At 37.2% G+C, this 24463-nt stretch overlaps 1 protein-coding gene across 4 annotated transcripts in view; it reads left to right on the top strand.

Annotated features, from left to right (window-relative positions):
• NKAIN2 (sodium/potassium transporting ATPase interacting 2) overlaps window positions 1-22642 on the top strand; it is a 586804-nt gene extending 564162 nt beyond the window's left edge. For 2 of the 4 annotated variants that reach the window (XM_087972540.1, XM_087972523.1), the window contains 2 exons: window positions 13543-13624; window positions 18993-22642. In XM_087972540.1, coding sequence (XP_087828666.1) covers window positions 13543-13624; window positions 18993-19002 — 92 coding nt within the window. In that variant the 3' untranslated portion in view covers window positions 19003-22642. Of the gene's footprint in view, window positions 1-13542; window positions 13629-18992 lie in introns of those variants that run through there. The other 2 variants (XM_087972547.1, XM_087972533.1) reach the window with 1 other exon arrangement.
• Window positions 22643-24463: the final 1821 nt, after the last annotated feature.

Here is a 24463-nt window from a genome sequence, read left to right as displayed (position 1 = left end):
TTTTCAACTTCAGCTGCTGAACGAGGCACAGCTGCAGTTAAAAAAACAAGAAAAGAGGGCTGTTTCAAAGGCTGTTTCTCGGCAGGCAGCATGCTAATGATGTGCTAATGACAATTTATGACGATTTACAGGCGCGCAGCTCACAGCGGGCAGGGAAGCTCATAAATCCCAAACTGGTAGTTAACCCTTTCATATCCCATCCCTGGTTGAATATGAAAATAAGTAATCTATGAACAAAGTACTTTGCAGAAAATGAATGAAGATTAAATTATAAAATAAATATAAAGAGAACAGTTAATGGGTTGAGGAGAAGAAGAAGACTGAGAACATCATGTTTCTTCCAACATATAAATAACAAGAAACAAATCAAAACAGTCAGTCCACTAAAGAGAGAAGGTGGCAAAGTAACAGGCAGCAGAGAGAAAGAAGAGTCTTCATGCAAAAAGAAACAATAGTCCAACCTACCAAAAACATAACTGTAAAAGACATACTAGAAATAAAAGTTAAAATAAGCAAAAAAAATGGTAAGAGAACACCTGTCTGATCTTGATAAATATAAATCACCGGGACCTGATGGATTACATCCCAGAGTTCTAAAGGAGCTGGCAGATGTCATCTCGGAACCATTGTACCACATCTTCCAAAAATCCTGAAGCACTGGGGTACTAACAGAGGACTGGAAAAGAGCTGATATAGTTCCCATCTTCAAAAAGGGGAAAAAACCAGACTGAAGAAACTACAGACCAATCAGCCTAACATCAATACCCAGGAAGATATTGGAAAAGATAAGGAAAAAAAACAGATCTGCCAACATCTAGAAATGAGTAAAGTAATAACTAGAAGTCAGCATGGGTTTGTTAAAATCAGATCATGCCAACCCAATCTTATTTCATTCTTCAACATAGTGACTAAATTAGTAGACCAGGAAAATATTGTGGACATAATATACTTAGACTTCAGCAAAGCATTCGGCAAAGTAACAACCAACTTCTTGGTGAGCTAGAAAAAAGTGGGATAGATAGTATCACCATTAGATGGATTCATGACTGGCTGACAAACTGTACTCAACAAGTAGTCCTTAATGGTGCTACATCTACATGGAGGGAAGTAAGCAGTGGGGTACCACAAGATTCTGTCCTAGGCCTAGTAAGTTTCAATATGTTCATAAATGACTTAGATGAGGGAATAGAAGGGGACGTTACCAAATTTACAGATGATACTAAACTGGCAGGAATAATGGTGGACAACTTTTTCTAAAACAGCCAATCTGTTTCCTCTGAAATCTGAAAGTTTAAAAGAATATTTGGTACTTTTGCAAAGATTTCTTTTGAATAAGACTTAGTCTAAGCTGTCTCCAAATCCCATATGTATCCCAAGGCATAGCTTACATCCGTGAACAATTTCATAGAAAATCTTCAGGGGGTTCTGTCCAGCCAAGTTCATAAGAAAAGAATTGCCTGAAGGTAGAACATCTGGACATAATTGTTGTTGACTCATACATGCTTTAACCTTTGAGAATACTGGAGTTTTCCTCCATTTGTACCAGTTTTCTCCCAATATTTCTCTTCTAATAAAATTGTCTACAGCAATCTCCATTAACAACTTATTTCATTAGAGAGTTATTTCATTGCTTGGGCTGGCTCTAAATGGCACTGATTGGGCATGGCCTACCTCTTTTTTTTCCTTCTTTTTTTTCTTCTCAACTTATTTGAAGCATTCATTCAATTTGAAAATCCTTCAGGGACAGTTTTAGAATGCTCCATATGTAAAATGGAACATTATTATGAAAATGATTCTGGAAACACCCTGGTTCAACTGAAATTTGATTTCAGAGAGAGAAAATATAAATTATATTTCTCAGTGCCCTCTCTGAATTGTATGCATGAAATATAGGTTCTTTTGAGTGCTCTGAATGTCTACATTGTTCCCTGCTTGCTGACTTTCAGGTTTTATGAGTAAGAGACTAAAAACCTAATAGGTGTTGTTCGTGAGCAAGTGAATATCAGACCTGTCTGAAGTCTTGGTTTATAGTACCTTGAATATACTGCATCTATTAAGTAAACCCAAAGAATATATAATAGAATCTAGTCAAACATGCATCTTGGACATTAGGAAATCTTATTTCAAAAAATGTAACAAATACCAGTTATAATAATATAGGATCCCACGAATACAGACAGTCAAGAAGAATAAGGTTCAGGAATAGGAGGAGTGACTTGAAGCAAACCATTGACCACATAATAGCAAATAATTCCAATAAGACAACCTCCCTTAACTTGGATGATTATTATTTTTTAATTAAATTTCTACCCTGCCCACTTTACCCAGCTGATTATGGGATTATTTTACAACACAAATATAGAAAGCCAACTTTCAGAATTGCCCACTCAAGTACTGTATTGCCAAGACTGATATAAATAGTCCTCAGTTAATGACTGCTCTATTTTATGATCTTTTGTTGTTACAACTATGATGAAAAAGTAATTTTACAAGCAGTCCTCAAACTTATGACTGTTGCACTGTCCCCACAGTCAGGAGATCATAATTTGGGTATTTTACAAGCAGAGCATGCATGCGTGCCAGATGTGGTATTCAGCAGGTTCTGACCAGTTCTGGAGAACCGGTAGAGGAAATTTTGAGTAGTTCGGAGAACCAGCAAATACCACCTCTGACTGGAGATTTTGCAATATCCTTCCCCTGCCACGCCCATCAAGCCACGCCCACAGAACCGGTAGTAAAAAAAATTGAATCCCACCACTGGTGCATGCGCACGCGCACGCACGCACACACACACACACAGTATACAATTGTTGTAGCATCCCACAGTCACATGCTTTCTGTTCAAAAGAGTGGAGTGCCAGGAACAGCTAAGATGCTGCCCAGAACCTTCAACCCTTCAAACTGCCAGGTAGAGGACCTAAGAATGGGGAAGACACATACCACCCATAGGAGGGAGATGGAGATTTATTTATACTGCATGTGTAAAGTATATCTAGAAAGGACTTTTCTAAAATCACAATGTTTATATGCTTTCAAAATTCATGAATTAAAAGCAAAAGCTTGTCACTTGCCTGGGTACAGTAGCTGGCTGGATATTAACAGGGGATTTGCCAACAGTATTTCACAAATATGAAATGTCACAAAAAGGATGGCCTCTGCATATACACATTTGACAGGATGAAATTCCAATAATGGAAGAAATCTTGTTTCCACTTAAAGCTCAAGAACTCTACTTGACATATGCTGATCATTTTACCATTGTAACTCATTGCAGTGACTCAGAAAAATTGCTTCATTCATTCATCTGTCTCTCTCTGTAATTTTGCCGATTTTTAATCATGCAACCTAAGAAAAAGAAGCAAGAATTCACAGCATCTCACTCTTCCACTCTGTTCATTTCCTAATTCTGCATATCATACTAAATGTGAACAGCTCCTTTCCCCCAAACTCCTTTCAGCTGCTGGCATATGTTTGCTTTTTTTCCACACCTCTGCTTTCTTCTATTTCATATTCCATTTCACAAGTCAGATCTTACCTGGCTACTACTGTAACCTATTTGTTAATAGTCCTTGCAGATACCTTTCGCCAGTAATATTGCCTCACTTTCTCCTTCCCTTTAGCATTCCAGTACATTCTGTACATAATTACTGACTTACTAGTCACTAGTGTAATGCTGATTTGCTACATGCTAAAGGCTTTTTTTGACCTTTCTACCCCAACATCTGGTTTTTTGAGGTGCATTGGAATCAGCTAGATTGTAATAAGTGCTGGATGAAATTTCTGAACAAGAAAAATAGAAATTCAAACATGAACACACAGGTGCATAAGGAAAACAACAACCCTCATGTCAGTCTAATACTTTATATATTTTTGGAAATAAGTCCCACAATTTGATTTGTTCACGGATAAGCTGGTTGGAACTGCATTAGTTTCAGATTTTCTGCATTAATTAAAACTTTGTGTTCATTTTGTTCTGTTTTTTTCACTGTCAGTTTTGTTCAAGAGCAAAACAAGATCACTGATGCAGATATACATGGGTGTAATTTGATTATGTGCTACTGTCTGCCTGGATTTTTACATCTGAACATCCCAACAGTTGATGTTGGTGTGTCCTTCATCTTCCTTGGGCTTCCTTAAAAAAGGGGAAAAGATAGGAAGAATGGGTACGGCCAAATAATACAGGTTTTGCAATATTTAAAAAGTCCAAAATAGACAAGTAAATTATCTTTAACTCTCTATTTTATCTATGTGCATTTTTATTTTGGGAAATGGTTCATGCCACCAGGTTTTATGAGACAATGAAATTCTGAATGTTATAAAGGGATAGCAATGCATGTGTGAACAAGCAAATGATTGGGTGTGTATGTAGGTATCTCTTTCTTTCAAATTTTAAATATTAAAATGTTGGAGAAATGATTTTGGTCTTGTGTTCCAAAACTATATGTAAAGAGTAATGCTTAGGTCTCTGTTTATTTTTCACTAGGGATATTTGCATTTCTTTACATTTGGTATATGAAGAGAAGAGGGGATGAAAACAGGCTCAATAGGCTCTTGTTACTTTATATTTATCTATTCTACATTTAACTAGCATTGTTCAGTTTGTCACCAGACTGGAACTAGTTCAGAGCTAAGAGAGATCTCCAAAGAAAAAAGAACTAACGATGAGCATTTTCCTGTTGATGCAGATACAAATACATCGTATTTATCCAAACATTCTGCAGAGAAATTAGGTGAAATTACATTCTGTCGCAGTCTGTGAAGTTCTAAGTTGTATTGGAATGCTGACTTTGTGGTTATTCCCATAATGATCTTTCCTATAAACATGAGCTTATAAATATTTAAGTCTTTTAAGTATGGTACAGAGGTGGATATTTAGGACATGTTCTTAATGTTTTCTTCACATGGACATCAAAGAAAGATCATTGGGTACCACACTCTGGGTTACATTATATTTCAATGTCCACGTCTATCAGCCAATTGCAGAAAGTTTGTGGATCTGGAATGCTGACTGTAACACAGAGTAAGCCATGTGATCTGTGGCCTTGATGCATTTCACTGCAGAATATACAATCTATATCAGTATGTCACCTGGTCATATTTGCTGGAGGCAGCTTCTTTGAGGAACATATAACATATAAAACTAATGTCTGAACTGGATAGGTGGATTCTGTATTGGCCAGGCAAGCTTGATATTACCTAGTACTGCACAGTAAAGGATTGTAAAGTCATTTATTTATTGTGTTACTCGGGCTCAATCAATGTCCACATCTCCGAGGGCATGAGTCACTGGCATCAAGATATCCTAGAATCACACACCATGAACCATTATTTTCTGGGAAAACACAACTCTTTTGAATAAATATTGAAACTGCTGTTACTTCATCAACTAGATGTCCACTGACAAACAGCAACTTTGTCTTGCAAGGATTTAAACTGATGATGTTTAATCCCATCTAGATCCTTATAGACTCCAGGTACCAGTTCAAGACTCCCACAGTATCTCTGGCTTGGTCCAGAGTACCAATGTATAGCTAGATGTTATTGTCCTGTTCCAGGCCAAGCACACACAAATACACAAAGAAGGAGCTTGCTCACTTTACTAAACGCACACACTTGCAGTTAGAGAAAAGTCCCCCCCCCCCCAAGGTTCAACAAGTTTGGCTTACCGAGTTCCAAAATCAAACCAGTGGGCAGAAGAGTAATCAAGTATAGCAATAGCACTTAGACTCATGTACCACTTCACACTGCTTTACAGCCCACTCTAAGTGGTTTACAGAGTCAGCACATTGTCCCCAACAATCTGGGTCCTCATTTTACCGATCTCGGAAGGATGGAAGGCTCAATCAACCTTGAGCTAGTGAGAATCGAACTGCCAAACTGATGGCAGCAGCAGTCAGCCAGAAGTAGCCTGCAGTGCTGCATTCTAACTACTGTGCCGCCATGGCTCTTAGTCTGAGGGTTATAACTTGTAGTTTCATGGAAGGATTCACCCAGAGGGAGCATTCAACTTTTTAGTGCTAGTGGCATAATCCTACCATAATTGATTATCTTATTATATCATGCTGTATCATATAATTATATAATAATGCTCAGTGAAATGTTGACAGTATCCTACATCCAAACATTCATGTCCTGCCTGGTACCCCTAAGGAAACAGGAAACTTACAGAAAGGAGCCTTCAAAACACAGCAAGTGCCTTATTGACTTCCTTAGGCACCACAAACTCAAAGGAATCCCAAATTACCATGTAGGACATTGTCTCATTTACCACTGTAGAATCTATCCAGTCCTGAGTGAATATGGACAATTTTAGCCACTAAGAAAACTGGTAAACCACCTGGAGTGTCTATAAGAGCCTAGTCTTGCTCACCTTTCCCAAATAGAGTTGCTGGTGGAATCTGCAGATGCACTAAGGGGAAGGAAGAATTGGTGCTTTATCACTGATATTGCCACTATGTAGCTTCAACCTCCACTTTTATTTTTTTCTACCATTGTTGCTTTCTTGCTTTCTTATTTATTTGTTTGTTTGTTTGTTTGTTTGTTTATTTAAAAAGATGCTTTTGGAATCTTTTCAGTCAGCTTTAGACATGACTTTTTGTTGAACAAAAAATTGTATTTTTGGTATAACAGATGTAATAATATAATGTGAAAAGTCCAGTCTAATTCAGCCATTACAATCAGAATGTTTCCTTTTGCTCTAAAACTAAGTGAAAAAAATTGCAGTGGCTACATTTCTTAAATGAAATCATCAATACAGGAACTGGTAATGTGAATTCATCCTTTTCTCCACCTGAAAGATAAAAAAAAATTCTTTTAAAATAACCCATTGTAAAGTATACAAAAGCCACAAGGGCCCTGTAACAGAATATACGGCTTGATATTTGTTTGAGTCTTTTAGAGATATAATTTAGTAAAACACATTGATAGATACACTCTAAATAAGTTCTCCGAGGTCTTTTATTTTCTTACATTTGGGGGTTTATCTCTTCAGTTCCAGTTTGATTTCCATCATTCTCACGATTTATCTGAAGTAGCTGACACTGATTCAGGATTGTAAGAAATTAATTCTGTGTATCTGACAGAATATATACATATTTTAGGATGGGTGGCTTTAATAAGCATTTCTATAAAAATGCATATATTGCTTTAATAGTCATTACAACAAATGAAATATATTTGCAATCAAACAATATTTTTATTTATTTAACCTGTAGGGAGTAGAAAAATAGGGACCACCTTTGATGGGAAGGAAACAGCATTCCATGCGCCTTCGGCATTTAGTCATGCCGGTCACATGACCACAGAGACATCTTCAGACAGCGCTGGCACTTCGGCTTTATAACAGAGATGAACATTGCCCCCTAGAGCTGGAAACGACTAGCACATATGTACGAATGGAACCTTTACCTTTACCTATGGAATGGATGTTTCATCCCCTAGCCAGAAAGCAGCTAATCCTTCACTCCAACTTAGTATGGGATTTTTCCAGATGGAAGGCTACAGAATCCTAGAGCTACACACTAATTGCTTTTCCCCTGGATCCTACAAATGGAATTGCAATAGATTTCTCTCACAATGATTGATGTAGTGCTCAGTATGGATATCTATTGGGTATGCTCTGTCTACCCCTGTAAAGGAAGGGAGAGGACAAATCTTTTTCTTCCTGCCTCCCTAATATCATTGTAGGCTTTACATCACAGTGGCTGGTGGGTTTTTTGTTTTTTTGTTTTTTTGTCTAAAAGTAGACAGGTAGATTTTTAAAAATGCCCTGCTGCCCTTTTTCCATTCCCTCTTGCTGTTCTGGGATTACAAAATGAGCAATGTAGGGAGAAAAATCACAATACAACCCAGCAATTTCTTTGACACAGTGGCTTCCTGCTGTTCTCATTCAAGAGGTTCAGAGAAACAACAGCAGCTCTAAACTAGCTATTCTTTTCCCTCCTCTCTTGTCCAAAAAAATCTGGCCTTGAAAGTCACTAGAGATTAGGTTGCTATTCAGATTTCTTCCTTTCATTGTTTGGGAAGCATTTGCACACGTGGGGTGGGGGAGAAGTCTTGCTGCCACCCATGCCTTTCTCCACTTTGTGCACACCAAATATTACATCTTTGAAAAGCATTTGAATAAGAGGCTTCGTAAAGTGCAGTTGTAGCACAAGCAAAGCACCTGTGTTTGAATCATTAAAGCAGTTATGTCTTTTTCGGACTTGTGTGGCTGTTTCAAAGCTGTTCACAACTGTTTCTGCAAGTACCCTGTTTCCCCAAAAATAAGATCCAACTGGAAAACAAGCCCTAGCATGATTTTTTAGGATGCTCGTAATATAAGCCTTATCACCAACATAAGTTAAGATTGTCAGCCCCAGTTGAGATTGTCAGCCAGTCAGACACATTTAATACCATAAGACCTAACTGGAAAATAAGCCCTAACACATCTTTTGGAACAAAAATTAATATAAGACCCGGTCTTATTTTCAGGGAAACACGGGTATATATGCGTTGACATACACAGTCCCTTTGTCACATTTATCTATTCTACATTTACCTTTAAGCATCTACATTTAAGCATCTGGAAGAAGCCTCTGAAGTAACTGTGCAAGCCTGGAAAAATGTGTGGCTGCTTTAGTAATCCGAGCAGAGGTTGAATTTCGTACATGTTTCAAAGTACCATTTTGAAAGGTTGTTCACATCCCTCCTAAGAATTACAGGCAGACATTGGTCAACAACTGATCTGTGATGACTATTCAGACTTAGGGCCACACTGGAAAAGTAGCTTTATGTCTGGTCCTTACAAGCATTGCAGTGTCCCACAATCATGCGATTATGAGCTTTACAACCAGCTTGTGATGACCCAGGGCATGGCACAAAGGCAACACAGTCACATAAGTAACAAAAGTTTCTTTAATATCTCCAACTTTGCCTCAAATGTCCAGTTACCTTCAGCTGGAGAAAAAACTCTCCCAAAACAGTCCTTAAGTGGAGGAAATTCAGTCCAAAAACAAAGTATATATAAACTGTAAATAAAAATCGACACAAACCATGCTGCAGAAATTAACTGGACAGGGCAGGATAAGGAATTGCAGACTTCAAAGGCCAACAAAACACACACAGTTGGGAAGATGCCAGGAACCCAGATAAGCCTCGATAATAAAAGATAACTCATGATTTGCTTCCAAAAAGTTGCTATGCGTAGCTTTCCTTTTTAAACACTGTGTTCCCAGCTGCAGCTAATGAAGGGAATCAGGGCCCTTTCCTCCTCCATAAGCCACACAACTCATGTTGCTCCCTTCTCCGTTCTTCCCTGCATGCCCTAGGATGAAGAGGGGGTGGGCCTGGATCTTCCTCTGAATTCCCTCTGCCTTGCTCTACCTCTTTCCTGCTCTGCCCAGCCAGACTGTGCCCTTCCCCAATTTCTTCCAGAGCCAACAGAGCCACACTCCTACTCCCTGTCAGCTGCTCGGCCTCCCCTTCAGAATCAGATTTCGACAGGAGCATGACACAACTTTTAACACTCAATGGAAAGGTGGCAGTATGTTGTAAGCCAAGATCATGTGATATGCTTAATGTCTGTAGGTGATTCACTTAATGACAGTAATGGAACTGATAAGGTGAGGTCACATGATGTTTCACTTAATGTCCATGTCACCTAGTGGCAGAATGTTAGTCCCCACTATGATTATTAAGTGAGGACTACTTATATTAGCTCTAAATGTTTTAAATCTAATGCCTTGCTTGCATAATTCTATTCCTCTGGAATTTCAGATACATTTTTTTTAAAATCAAGTTATAAAGTAAAATTGTATAGTTAATTGCTAGCCAAGTGTAAAATTTAATGCTTACTGCTAAGCATCAAAGATGCTTCAAATCATCTAAATGCTTTAGTAAGCTGCTAAATTAATACAAGCATAATTTAGAATGGGAATCGTAGTAGTAGTATTTTTGTTGTTGTTATAGCAATAACACTAGCACTTAGACTTATATACTGCTTCACAGTGCTTTAAAGCCCTCTTTAAGCGGTTTGCAGAGTCAGCATATTGCTCCCAACAATCTGGGTCCTCATTTTACTGACCTCAGAAGGATGGAAGGCTGAGTCAACTTTGAGCCTGGTGGGAATTTAACTGCCAAACTTGCTGGCAGCCGGCAGTCAGCGGAAGTAGTCTGCAGCATTGCGTTCTAACCACTGCACTACCATAGCTCTTATGCTGCCCAACTCACTGTAACTCTGGGTAGTTAAAGGACATAAAACTGCTTATGTGATACCCAGAAGTGCCAATGTCTATTGAGCATTTTCTTTGGCACTACTAGATCTCTACACATGGTTTACACACACACACACACACACACACACACACACACACACACAAACCTTTTAAACATTCTTGTAATTTTCATACGGAAAAGCAAACTTTAGTATCATCTTTATTTGCAAGAATTTTTTTTATTATTTTATTTGAAAAAATTTAAGGGATGGATGGCTATATCCCAATTCTTTGCTTAGAAATGTGTTCACCAGACTAGGAAAAGAAGAAAGGTAAGCTGAGACAATTTAGAGCATCCTGCAGAAAAGGTGATGCTACTGACAAGTAGCATCATCCTAAATCAGACCTTTGTTTATATTGCCATGGCTGCCATTCTGTGCACATGTGTCCTGAAAGCAGCCATTTTGTGAGAGACCGCTCATGTTTTCAAAGTTCCAAACAAGCTCACCAGCTCAGGACTATGCTTGAGAATGCTTAATAGATGGGTGGGCTTCAAAAATCTTAGCAAAGCGTTCTCTGCCCGGTTGCTGGGTGGGCTCCGGAGAATCTCTGGAGGCCGGAAATGGGTCCATTTCCAGCCTTCCCGAACTTCCAGGATACCTGTTTTTCACCCTCCCCAAGCCCCTGCACTTACCTACATTCAAAATGGGCCACGTGGGAACTCGGGAGGAGCGGGGTGGGCAAGGCCAGCAAGGGGTGGGATTTGGGGGTTCTCCGAACTGCACAGAATCTTAGGTAGGGGCTCTCCCAAACCCCTGTGAACCCCCAGCAGCCCACCCCTGGAAGTAAGTCTCTGTAAGAGAAAGAAGTTATTTTTTATTTCCAACACAACATTCCCCAAAGCAGGATGCCTACTCTCTCTGTAAGCTCATCCAGAGGCTGAGCAAAAATAGTGATTACATGCTATTCTCCATTTCCCTTTATAATTATGGTTTTATGATTCAAAAAAAAAAAGGGAAGAAGCAGTGCTAGGAAAATCTAGGGGAACTGTAAGAAAATGATTATATTATGTTCATGCATCATGCTTTTGCATGTGATATGTAGTTAACAGCAATTTATATATCCAGATACTAGCATGCTTGAATCTTCTATTTCCTGATTAATATATACTGCATTCTAGTGTAAAGAGAACTAAAGCCTCAGTGAAATCATCAATCAAGCTTACTTCCAGATAAGCATATAGATTTTGGGGCTTCATGAGATTTAACATAATTCCCTCTTTTAAAAGTATTTCTAAGCCTTTGATGTTTTATATCAGTGAGAAGATATCTTAGCACTTTTATGCTTTTTCTGAAAGAAGCTTAATTAGTGGTGATATTGGATTATTATTTTTCAAGATACAAAGCAAAGTTCTAAAGCACTTTTGATAAATCAGTTAGAGCATCTGCTGGTATTTATTTTATATCTGTTAGAAAGGAACTGATGTAACTTTTTGTAGCTTTTTAGGCACTTCCATGCTAAAACGCCTAGTAGAAAGAACAACAGTTGGCAAAATGTTCAAGATGTCAAAATAAAATTTTATTTCAGGCTGGACTATCAGGACTGAGTACATGGTACTACAATATAGCTTATGGATATTGGACACAATTCTATGGTCCTGTGCTATAATTAGCACAATCACCAGCAAGCTAAGAGAAGTGATTGGACTGTATATCTGTAGTGCAAACTTAGCATAATAGTGATTTTATTGTTACAAGAAATATTAAAATAATTTGTAACAGAAAATTGCAATTTAACAGGGTTATTCATACAGTTACTATACAAAATGTGTTTACTTGTTGGGTCAAAGAAAATATAAGATTAGACATGCCTTCTTGTAATCTCCTTCACAAACTGGGCTCACAATTCCTTATGGTATTTGGCCAACATATAAGAATTCTGGGAATTGAAGTTCAACTACATCTGAAGGACCAGAGGTTTCCCATATTCAGTCTTCTAGGGCAGGGGTCCCCAACCACCGGTCCGTGGACCGGTACCGGTCCGTGGAACAAATCCTACCGGGCCGCTGGTTTGCTGGGCGCCGCCATCTTGTTTTGATGAAAAAGTGCTTCCGGTGAGCTTTTCCAGGTAGAAAGCTCACCGGAAGCACTTTTTCATCAAAACAAGATGGCGGCGCCCAGCTGATGCCGGTACCGGGCCGCGGCATAAAAAAGGTTGGGGACCACTGTTCTAGGGGTGTCAAACTGGCAGCCCGCAGGCCAGATGTGTCACGCACAGGCCATACCCACTCCAGCTCCACGAATGGTAAAAATGTTGCAAAACATTATGTGACAGCAACGTGATGCCGCGAATTTGACACCAATGGTCTACACAGTCTTTAATATTGATCAACATTTCTTGATGCCAGGCCAAGGCATCGCTGATAAGAAATAGTGTGAACTAAATATATATTGTTTTAGAAGTGAGAAAAATAATTATTTTATGCGAAACATGTTTATGTGATATCAACATAGTCAACCCGCTCTTATGTTTTGGGGCTGATTTTATTCTACTGACCTTATAGCCTAAATCTATGGACTTTTTTCTTTCTTTTTTCTTTTTTTGCTTTTCCCTATTCCCTATCTCTTATTTTTGGTAATACCTTGCCTGTTTAAAAATTTAAGAGAAATCAAAACCAACATGCTTTTTATGTCAATTTTTTGTTGATGGTGCTAATAGGTTTCTCATCTCATTGTGGATTTTGGCTTTTCCCCCCATGGATGACACAATCATGATTCTTTCTTTCTCTTTCTGTTTCTCCCTTGTTTTCTCCCATGCTGAAGCCTTTTATTTTTTTCAAAAGCATTGTCCATCTTCTTGCATTTCTTTTTCAGAGAATCACAATGTGACATCAAATATATAATACCTATAATCACAGCTAGCTAAAACATTTGGAAATCACAAGGGAATGGTTTTGCATTGCTTGCAGCTTTAACAAATGAGAAATTTATGCACACCACCTAGGTCAGGGGTGTCAAACTCACTACGACACATTATCACGTGACATATCACAACTTTTTTCCCCTTCACTAAACTGGGGGTGGGGGTGGCCAACACGTGATGCATCCAACTTGTGGGCCACGAGTTTGACACCCCTAACCTAGGTGGACTGCTTGCTGGCAGTAGAAGCAATGTATAATTCTTTTTATTATACAGATAGATACTAATAAATCTGTGACTGGCACTTTCCTGAAAGCAGGAAGAAAAGCTGCTAGCCAATATAGTCTTTGTGTAAAGCTGTTTTAAAGTCATGATACTTAGCCCTTCAAAGAATGATGTCAACAATTAAAGAAATACCTTCCTTTTTCAGTTGATTTCATAGGTGGATTTGACTCTTACGGCTATCAAGGCCCACAGAAGACATCACATTTACAGCTACAACCAATGTATATGTGAGTATCTACATTTATGTTTCTTCAGTGGACTGCTGGAGACATACTAAAAAAATGACTTATTATAATTCAAAGAAAATTATTCAATGATACCTGAATAATGTTAGTTCACAATGTATTCACAATAAATTGTTACTTTTCTAGCATGCAGCATTGTGTCCTGTGCGATGCTTGATGTAAAGGCACTGAAGGATAGAATATAATGGTGATAGATGTGTTAGGCTGGTCAAACTTTGAGATTGTCATTAATCAATCTGCTTCATCAGGAAGAAATGTTTTTCAAAAAATGTTTGTGATAATGTGGACATTCAACTGAAATCAGCTAGCCTTCCTTATGGACAGTCAGCTTACTATATTGTATGAAGTGCTCCCCATTGCCTGCTCCAACTGTTGAGTTCAACTTGTCCATACAGTGGTTATTAGAGAACATATAAATATACTTTTTATGTAAGAGGATATGACCATTTTGTGGTTCTGACGATGCAAAAATCTTTAGATTTAGGGACTGAGTCAACTTTATTGAAGCAGCAAGAAGAGAAATACATGGCACTGTTCATACTTTGCATGGGTAAAGTCCCACAATCAGTTTTCAGGGCGGGCTGGAGACTCATGATCCAAAATTGAACAGCTTCTTGTCAGTAGTTAAGTAAGCTTAAGTAGTCTGTGTTTTATTATGTTTTTAAAGCAGCTCACTAGGTATTTTGAAAACTACATTTCCGTGTATAGGTAGTTGTATAGATTTTGTATCTGAATATTTAATATTTTAGATATCTGATAAGAGGCCAATCCAAGATGGCTATTCCTAAAACAATATAAGAACTCATCAGATCAAGTTAAATGTATCAGATCATCAAAAACAAAATGCACAAATGTTGGAAATTAAAATATTCACAACAAACTAAAATTCCTCTTCTCCAAAAACTCCATACAAGACCAAAAATGGAAAGCAAAACAAATCAGTTTTGGCTATAAATATAATCTTCATGTATGTACAGTGTCATATTTGTGTTTAATCCAGGACTTAATTAGAAGACATGATAGGAAGGGGAAACATTGAGGAGCAAGGATATCTAAAAGCTTGTCATGACCATCAATTTCTGCCCTGCCTTCTCCAATATCAGAGCAGTGACATTGAAAAGTTCAAGGCTGCTGAAGTTTCAAAAGATTGGAAGGGAACTCTCTCACCTACCCCCTAAAATGATGGCAGCCTAACAGACATGTGCTGTGAAGACCCCAATTTCATTATAGATATAAGACCAGAATTCTTATAAGTAGAAGACTTCCAAGGTCCCTTTTAATTCTGTTATTCTGTTAAGAGGCCATGCTAATCAACTAGGGAATCCCAGATTTTAGGTGCATTGAAAACAGGATCTCTCTGACATTTCCTTTCAATATACAATGTTAGCATGGAATTGGTCTGCCTGTTTAATAAGCTGCTTTCCAATAATTAAATACCATATGTGATTTTTTTTCTTAATGTTTTCAGAAGCTTCTGTGTTGGTAGTCATAAGAGCCACAAATAGCAGCCCATGGTCCTATCATGGCTATGGCTGGGAAACTGTGGCTGTGCTTTAACATAAAGTTTTTCAATTGCACGTGCCCACAAAAATGTTTTACCATCTGTTCTTTGGTTGTTGTTGAAATGTTATACAGGTTGTCCTCAATTTACAACCTTTGACTATTCAAAGTTATAATGGCACTTTAAAAAAGTGACATATGACCATTTTTCACACTTAAGATCAGGGGTGGGCAAACTTTTTGGCTCGGGGCCACATTGACTTTTAAAATTTGACAGACGGGCCACCACCTGGTGTCGAAATGCCTGTCATTACAAGTCAAAATCAAATGAATGCAATCATTCAATCATTCACATCAAACCTTAATTCTGTACCAATCTTCGGGGCCGGATTAAAAGACCAACGGGCCAGATGTGGCCCGCGGGCCGTAGTTTGCCCACCCTGCTTAAGATCATAGCAGTATCCTTGTGTAGTGTCACATGATCAAAATTCAGATGCTGGTCAATTGGGTTATATTTATGACAGTTGCAGTGTCCCTGGGTCATGTGATCACCTTTTGGAACCTAACAAAAAAAATAAGTGGGGAATAAGTGGAGGACTACCTAGACACCTAACAAAATTCTACTTAGAGCAATTCTAATTGTATTTCTTCTTTTAGGTAGTATATTTTACCATCAACATATGGAGCCTCCTAACTGAGATATTGTTCCATTCTTTTTATGTTCTCGGCTTAAAGAGAGTAGCTGTTTGTATTCAAAGAGTTTATTAAGTATTGCTGGGAAAAACATGAAGCTGTAGGGCTGGAGGAGTCAACATAAATCTTGAAGCGTATAGCTGAAACATGGGAGTTACAGGAAGAGCATTTCAAATTCTGCTTTGTTTCATTTTTAAACTACTTTCTCATTGACATGTTGGTAAATCCAGCATAGTATTTCTAATAAAGCAACAGAGGACATGCTGTCACAGTCTGGCAAATTCTTACAAGCCAACTGACATTGAGAAGAAGCAGGTAGCCCAGTACATGGATTCACACCACATAATGTGTAGTTTTGACTAATGCCATGTGTAAACTCAGTAGCTGCTGCTGTAATTTGGTTGTTGTCATATAAATCCAGCTGCTTCTTATTCAGCAAACCAGGATTTTAAAATGATATTATACAAACCTTAGTTTTAAAACAAACATAGAAATGAGCAAACATAGCAATATCTTTCTGGGCCTTTTTGTTGTGATGTATTATTGTCTAACCAAAATTATCTATCTCCTATTCCATATCTATGATATATTTTTTTCCTCTAAAACTTAAGAGTTTGATGAGAAATGTCTATGTAGTAGTAGATTAGTAAAAGTAATAATTCCAGGGTTAGGAAGACCAAGAAAGCATTTCAGATTACAGGTGTTTTTGGATAGCCAGGTTGTGCTAATCCTGTACATTTGTCAACATTTCAGAAAGTAAAAAAGAGTGGTACATGTTGCTAGGCACGACATTGCCAAGTTGTGGTCCCTCAGGCTGAGTACCTTGACAGATTTACCTCCAATCCTCCACACACAGTCTATAATTTTACTGATGCTAGGCAGGATCATTTGCCTCTTTTATTCCTTTCTTTTACTCCTCAAGTTTTATTGCACTGCAAAATAAAGTGGTAATAGTCCTGCCACTAACTTCATTCCTCTAGAACACAGGTGTCAAACTTGCTGCATCACGAGTTTGCAATGTTTTTCCCATTGCGGAACTGGGGTGGGCGTGGCCTACACATGACGCATCTAGCCCATGGGCTGCCAGTTTGACACCCCTGCTCTAGAAGGTCTCTAAAGGACACCAGGCAAGGAAGGACAAAAACTGTTGAGGCTTGAAACTATTTTAGCTGTTGAGCCATCTGTACTTGGTGACTCAGCTTAAACAATATCACTGTTAGTGAGTAATCTCTAATTCTAATGGTCAAAAAAGACAGCAGAAATTATGTCTTCAGTAGTTTGTAAAAACCCTCAAAAGTATGTTATTTCTTTTTTTCTCCTACTAAGGGAGAAGAGAAAAAGTTGGGGAAAGGCAGAGAAAATTTAAAGAGAACCAGAAGTGCTTGGAAATTGTTTTCCTTTCATATATTAGGAGGCCAAGGCTTCTGCCTCAGTTGCTACAATCAAGCACATCTTAAGCAAAATTCTCTATGTCTTGATTTATGATAAATAACCAGTCTAAATATAGCCTAACAAATGTAAATAACTAACCTGATTATGACATGGAATTCTGCTGTGATTATATTCTTTGAGGCTTTGGCATGTCAATAAGAAAACAAAACTTAGGCTTTTTTAGCAAATGGAATTGAATCTCAGAAATGGATTTTGTATCAATAGATTAAAAATTAGTGCTAACTAAATTTTGAGTTATGTAATAGCAAGTATACTCTATGAATCTAGGAAATCCTTACAGAAGAGATACAGCTGGGTTGACAGAAAAGAGATGGGAAGGGATGGGACAGGACAGGAAGGAAAGGAAAGGAAAGGAAAGGAAAGGAAAGGAAAGGAAAGGAAAGGAAAGGAAAGGAAAGGAAAGGAAAGGAAAGGAAAGGAAAGGAAAGGAATCAGATGCTGGTTGTGTTGGAAGAATTGCTCAAGAACAGGTAACCACTATTGAAGGATTTTATATGTTATAGTGTGAAGTATTTCAGCCATGCATTTTCTCCCATCTATATGGACCCACAAACCAGTGACATACAATTTGCTTCATTAAGTGAAACCTTTAGATAAGGAAGTTTAGAACTTATGATCCATCTAAACCACATTGAGATTCACTCACTGGGATCAATGAAGATTTAGACACTTTACATTGAGTCCATCATTTGTGATCATGGGAAAATATTTATGCACAAATTCCAAAGACTGTACCTTTAAACTTCATTGCCCTAATGCATTTTGTTATCACATTTCCCTCTCCACATTTTGCTGTGCTTCTTCTCTAAGCTAGAAGGGCAAACTTTGAATGTCATTATTTGCTTATAATCCACTATGTCCCTAAAAGCCAAAACAAATGTCAGTTGTATCATATCCCCTTCTACAGTTCAGTGAGATTTGATCGTATTGTTCCATTGAGAAACAGCCAACTGTTGTCACCTTATCACTCACAGTGCCCAGATTACATGAAGAAACCTGAGACAACTCTAACTGCTTTGCACTGATTTTTAAATGGAGTCAGAAATCTAAGGCTACCTAAACAGTGTTGAAATAGAATTCCCAGCTGCTTTCACCATTGGTTCTATGGAGGAATTGCTGCTAACACTTACAAATTGGGATACAAACATTACATTTCGATAAATTCTTCACTCTTATCATTCCCTCTCCCCTTAACAGTGAAATGCCTCTAGAAAAGCCAACCAAAAAAAAAACCCTATTAAATAGAAGCATGAAATGGAAAGGGACCACAATCTCAGGCATCCTGTCCCATCTCTTCAGGTATCAGATTGTTGCTATTGGTACTACTAGTAGGAAAATATTAAGGTGAATAATAGTATACATGTATATCATGTATCATGTATCATGATACGCTGTCACGAATAACAGGTGTTATTCACATAGGAAAGGCAACTGGACTTCCAGGGTCAAATAAAAATATCTCTTTCAACTAACTTTGAAGTGTTCTAATATTCTATGATATTAAATGGTGTGACTTTTTTTTGTTCTTGCACTGTGTTTAACCGTAGTTTAAACAAGAACTTTTGAGTAGATGCAAAAATGGACTAAAGATAATTTTGGAGATGGACCATGAACTAGGTTTATGCTGCTGTTCAAAGGGAACTGATGTGGTATAAATTATATTTGTGAGAAAATGTCTTTATCTTCTTTTTCTCTTTCTTTCTAGGTCTAAGTAGACACAAGCTAAATCTGTCCTGGGGATGAAAGACTGGACAAAGATTGACTTCTTGCACAGCCTCCTACAGGTTGCAGAAGAATGAAAGAAGACCTAACTTTTCTGTTTCAATATATAATAGAACACTCAGAGACAAGGGCCTCTCTGTCTAGCTAGTGCTGGCAGAAGTGCACAAGATCCAGTCCCTCCCAACTTTGATTTTCCAAGTTCCTATACAGAAGGTTTATAAAAATAAAAAAAAGCAGTGGTGCCATCTCCTGGCCACTATCTACCTTCTGCTCTTTTTTTGCACTTGCCTCTGATTTATGAAACAATCTCATCTGTTTTAGCTATTTGAGGCTCTTTTGTACTCTGTCTGGAACCATGTCTTCTTAGTCCATACAGATTAAAGATCTTTAGATAACGTTGAAGCTGAAGTCAGTAGACAGGAAAGGCTGTTTAATATATGCTTGCCTTAACCCATACTAAGTCACACACTGAGAACTTTGATGAGAGCTCTCTGAAATCACTTCCTTTAGGATCAACCATACTGTTCATGAATTCTAAACAAAAATTATAAAGTTGAGTCAGGTAATATACTACAGCTCCCACCATTCCAGAGATGTCTGTATTTAAAAAAATATTGTCAGAAAAAAAGTGCTTTATGGTTAAGCTTCCAGAATACTTAGTTTCAAATTACTTTGATGTATTTTAAAAGAACTGGACACTTTGGGAGCTGTGGAATGCCAGGAAAAGGAACTTTTACTAAACAATAACTAAAGAAAGTGCAAACTCAGTGCTCCTTAACCCCACTGTTTTAGTGAATGCACTCTAGGTGCTTTTATAAATGATTCTAACCTACGTCTTTTACTAATAACAGAGATATCTGCATATTTCTATCAACTGAGGCCAACTGCATAAGTATTAACAATGTTTACTCTTTTATAACTGATTCCAGTTGAAAACCTTATGTAAGTGAGCTTTTTTTTAAAGAAAAAAAACACTGAAAACCTGCAGCATATAAGATCTTTCTGGATTCTGTTCTTTTTTGTTTTTTTAAGTTGGGGGTGGGAGTAGTTGCATTGGTGAGATTTTTGAAAACCTTTTTTTGTGGTTCTGGGGAAACTGTTGTGTGTTAGAATGTGTATCTTATCTTCCTGTATTTTTGTGGCTAAAAAAAACCTGTGCTGTTATGTAGTTGGCAACAAGATGCCTTTGGAAACTTTACTAGTAGGTCAATGTCTATGAAATACTCTTGACTCCTAGAAGCGTCTGTATTCTGAATTTGAGCTGTACATTCAACTACTGCAGTAGCTTTTCTTTGGGAAGAGTTATATTGCTCAGGCTTTTTTTTTTTAACTTGAATTGCCCAAATTTCTTTATTTAAAACCTACAACTGCATCAGCCTTAGGCACTTGCTGGGTTAGGTTCTTCTTAGCCTATTACAGCTTCTTCAAATAACTTTTGTCTGCACTTGCCAAATGTTTCAATTCTATATGGCCTAGATATCCACCATCCGCTGTAGTAACTCTCAGTACAAGTTCCCTAGAAATAAGACCATTCATCTTTTACCCATTACCTCCAGTGTATACATACCATACATACCAGTGTATTTACAAAAATACCACCTGAATGACAACAGGTATTTCTAACAGAAACAAAAACTAATTGGTTCCAGCAATAAATGTCACATCAGTAACAGAGATATGAGTGGAACACCACATTGATCTATAATACAGTGATGAAATGTATATAAAATAGTGGGTAGTACTTGAAAATTCCAAAAAATATAAAGCTTATAATTAAGTCTCTGCCTGGTTATATCAACACCAGTGGTAGTAATGATAGTATATGTACTGTCGCTTTAGTTAAGCTTCTAAAGATGCTCTCAGTTTTAATGGTTGTTTGCAATTTAATTATTTTTGGGCAGGATCAAGAGGCACAACTCTTGTACACCTGAAATTTACTTATTACCAGTGAAATAAGTCTGGAGTATATGATATATGGATTGTCTCCCCAATGTTGTTTTTTACATTTATTATCCTTAATACCAATGGAAAAAAATGGGATGACTCTTCAGTAAATAGCATAAAGTCAAAACAAATGTATAGGTTTGCATTCAAATCATTGAAGCAGCAGGTTTGATGAAATGATCTCTCACTGATGTTCTGCACCCGATAAAATAGGGCAAAGTATTTTTAAAAGTAGATTTGTAGAATCTAGAAAAGAAGTTTAGACCTCTTAAATGTTAACTGTCCTGTATCTCAAAGTCTTATTAAGAAGAAATAAGGATCCATTGCATAATTTATGCACTAGTTCAGCCTTACTTTATAGCCCAATTCTTTTAATATTACAGTTGGGTGCATAGTTTTTGCCCTATGATGTAATAATATAACTGGAAAAAAGGCAATGGGTACCACTTCTGCATTGTTGTCAAGAGAACTACTTGTTTGTGAAGTCACCAGCAGTTCAATTCTATTCAGAAGAGACATTACTATTTATAATAATAAATAAACAGTACATCATACATGCTGGGGACTAATGAAATTTTGCTTGCTGTCATTTCCCAAGAGCAAACATTGTGATTCTTCTAGTTTAGAATTATTGAGTGCAAACTAAACACATTTGACCAATTCCTGCTTTGTGCCACATTCTAAATTACGGCATTCCTGTACCTCTACATCAAATGTTTACTTTGATACAGTTAAGGAAAGAGTCATTTTTCTGTTACATAATATAATAACAATCATATAGATATATCATGGTTTATGTTTCTCCCCCTCACACACAAACACTCATAGTGAGAAGCAAATGCATCCAGTATGGGATGTAAGTGAATAAGAAAAAGGTGGAACATTCTCATATATTCTATGCATTGATGCATTATTGGGCCTATGGGCATATTTGCCTCCATGTAAGGAATCAAGAGTCTCCATAAATAGCATGGAAAGTTTTGCAGGCCTATAACCAGCTATACTAGACTTTATCAGAAACATGATTTTGAGCATCAGCAATTATTTGGAGCATAGCACAGAAACTGTAGATGATGGTGTAAGTAGCAGAGCAGAACTGTAGATGGTAAGTAGCAGAGCAGATGGCAGGAAGAAAATTAGGTTTCTGTGTTCAGATGAGGCCTGTTGATCCAGGAAGAGGCTAGAAAGTACATCTGAATAAGACCAGAGAATTTTGAGGTAATGAGAATTCTAAATTTAAATAAAACACTATCCACTATATAGAAATACACCTGCACAAACCTTTATACGTTAAACACGAGGACAGACGTGGGATCAGGCATTTATTTTTATTCTTGTGCAGCAAAATCAGTATCATCCCAAAATAATTATTACAACAATGACTGAATTGACAAATCCACTATAGAAAAAAAAATAAGAGCACAGTAGTGTGAGAATATTTGAACACTGTTGAATTATACAGCTGTATCCTCTTCAAAATCCAATGAGGTATGTTATTTTTCTAGACTGGGCTTTCTGTTATTGTTATAAATCCAAATATTCAAAAAGCAAGTGTTAACAATCCAAATGTCTCTCTCATTTTTTTTCTTAAGAGTCATTTGTTAATTCTGAATGTATTTTTAACAAAAGGTGACCTTTTTTGACTAACTAGTGTAATTTGCATTTTAAAAAATAAATGGAAAAAATATATAGGTTTCCCAGTTTTAATGGTCCTCTGATACTTTTCACAGCTTTTTTCTGATCTGTCATTCTTGAAAGAACAAAAATACCACCAAAAAACCCTCCTATTATATTTACATGAAAGCAATTGTGAGCTGTGCCTCCACATAGTTATGTCAGGACTGAATAGAAATTGCCAGGTCATGACATCATTTTAACTCAGTCAAAGGTGACCGGTATTTTCATTATCCACTGACATTAAAAGGCTTTTTCTAGAACTCAGACTGTATAACAAAATCTCTGCTATTAAAATATGCCTTTTTATTGCCTCCTCATCAGTGAATTTAAAGTCTGTAATAGACTTTCAGTAATACTAAGGCGTTATTTTAAATAATCCCTGTTGAGAAGATGTGATATCATATCTATATTAGGACAATGTCGCTGCCATTCATTTGAACAGCTTTTCACATTATAACATTTTTCTTTGAAAATATAACACTATGAATAATAGTGGTAGTCCAAAGAAAACTTTGCTCAGCTATACTGTTCTTGGGCTAAATGATTATCATCTTAATTTCTGCAGAAAAAAACTATCTTGATCTCCAGGAACAACAAAGTAACCATGAGTTCTGATTGCTTTCTGCACATAGGCCATCTCCTAAAACTTCTAATGCAGCTGATGTGCTGCTTTTGAAATGGATCAAATTTGGTAGCTCATTCTTATTTCCATGCTCAAAACACTCAAGTGATCACCATCATTTCTGAGGGTAGCAGATTAGAACATGGTTGGGCAGTCTTCAAGACGGTTAGCAGAGTGAAAAGTGATCCTAGTGAGTGAATAGCAGAAAGATAATTCAATATCTTATATGTCAAGCACAATCCTAGAAAAAATAATAAAAATTACATGTGCAGCATTGTTTTCCATAATAAAAACGGGACTTGTAACCAATTAGAATATAAATATAGTTATTGGAAACAAACTAAAATACTGCATTGTAATTTAGCTGAAAGTCTTGAGCCATTTTATAAAGAATATGTTTGAAATCTATCTTAGCTTTAGAGATTCCTGAGATGACTAGAACTCTCATCTGAAATCATGCATTTCCTGATAAAAGTTTCCCAACCAAAGGCCTTTGATTTTAACAGCCCTCTGGGATGTTCTGATTGGAAACAGGGGGTTTTTTTTTGCTACTGAAATTGCATGAAGAAGATATTCAGGTATGTGCCCTCATTTATGCCATGTGGCCATCGGCAGGAAAAAAAAGATATAAATATTTTTCTTTTGCTGCTGCTGCTGCTTAAAGATAAGGTTTACTTTCTCCATCTGAGAAAATTTGGTAAATTTTTATGCTTGAGGCAAACCAATGGGTTTGTTTGAGGTAAAGGAAACTTTAGTTTGGAAATCTGCTGAAATCTATTTAATATTGCTGTATAAGAAAGAAGATTGTGATTTGAGGTCTAATAAATGGGAACAGACTAATTCTGGACATTACAGCTTTATTCCAATAGCAATTAGTTAAAATTCCTTTAATCTTGGAAAAGGCGAATGATAAGAAACTTGTCAATGGTCAAGTTCAGGGCAAGAATCTGGCAGACAAATAGACCAGGCCATTAACTCAGTCAAAATAATTTACACATATAATACTGGATACCCTGTAGGTTTCGCCCAATTGTAAGAAATCTCTGCAAATCAGTGATCACATAATGAACTTTAAAGGGGGGCACAGGAACTGATGAAAGTCTTATTTCAAACATGTCTACAGAACTTTCTAGAACCTACTTCACCTCATACTGTACATGTTTGCTGCAAGCTCTGGCAGCAAGAATATCTACATTCTAAGGTATCTTGTC

This window comes from Notechis scutatus, chromosome 1, assembly GCF_049901735.1.
Source record: "Notechis scutatus isolate UNSWTSFEM ecotype Mainland chromosome 1, rNotScu1.2, whole genome shotgun sequence".
Taxonomy (NCBI): domain Eukaryota; kingdom Metazoa; phylum Chordata; class Lepidosauria; order Squamata; family Elapidae; genus Notechis; species Notechis scutatus.
This window is presented reverse-complemented; position numbering and strand designations above follow the sequence as displayed.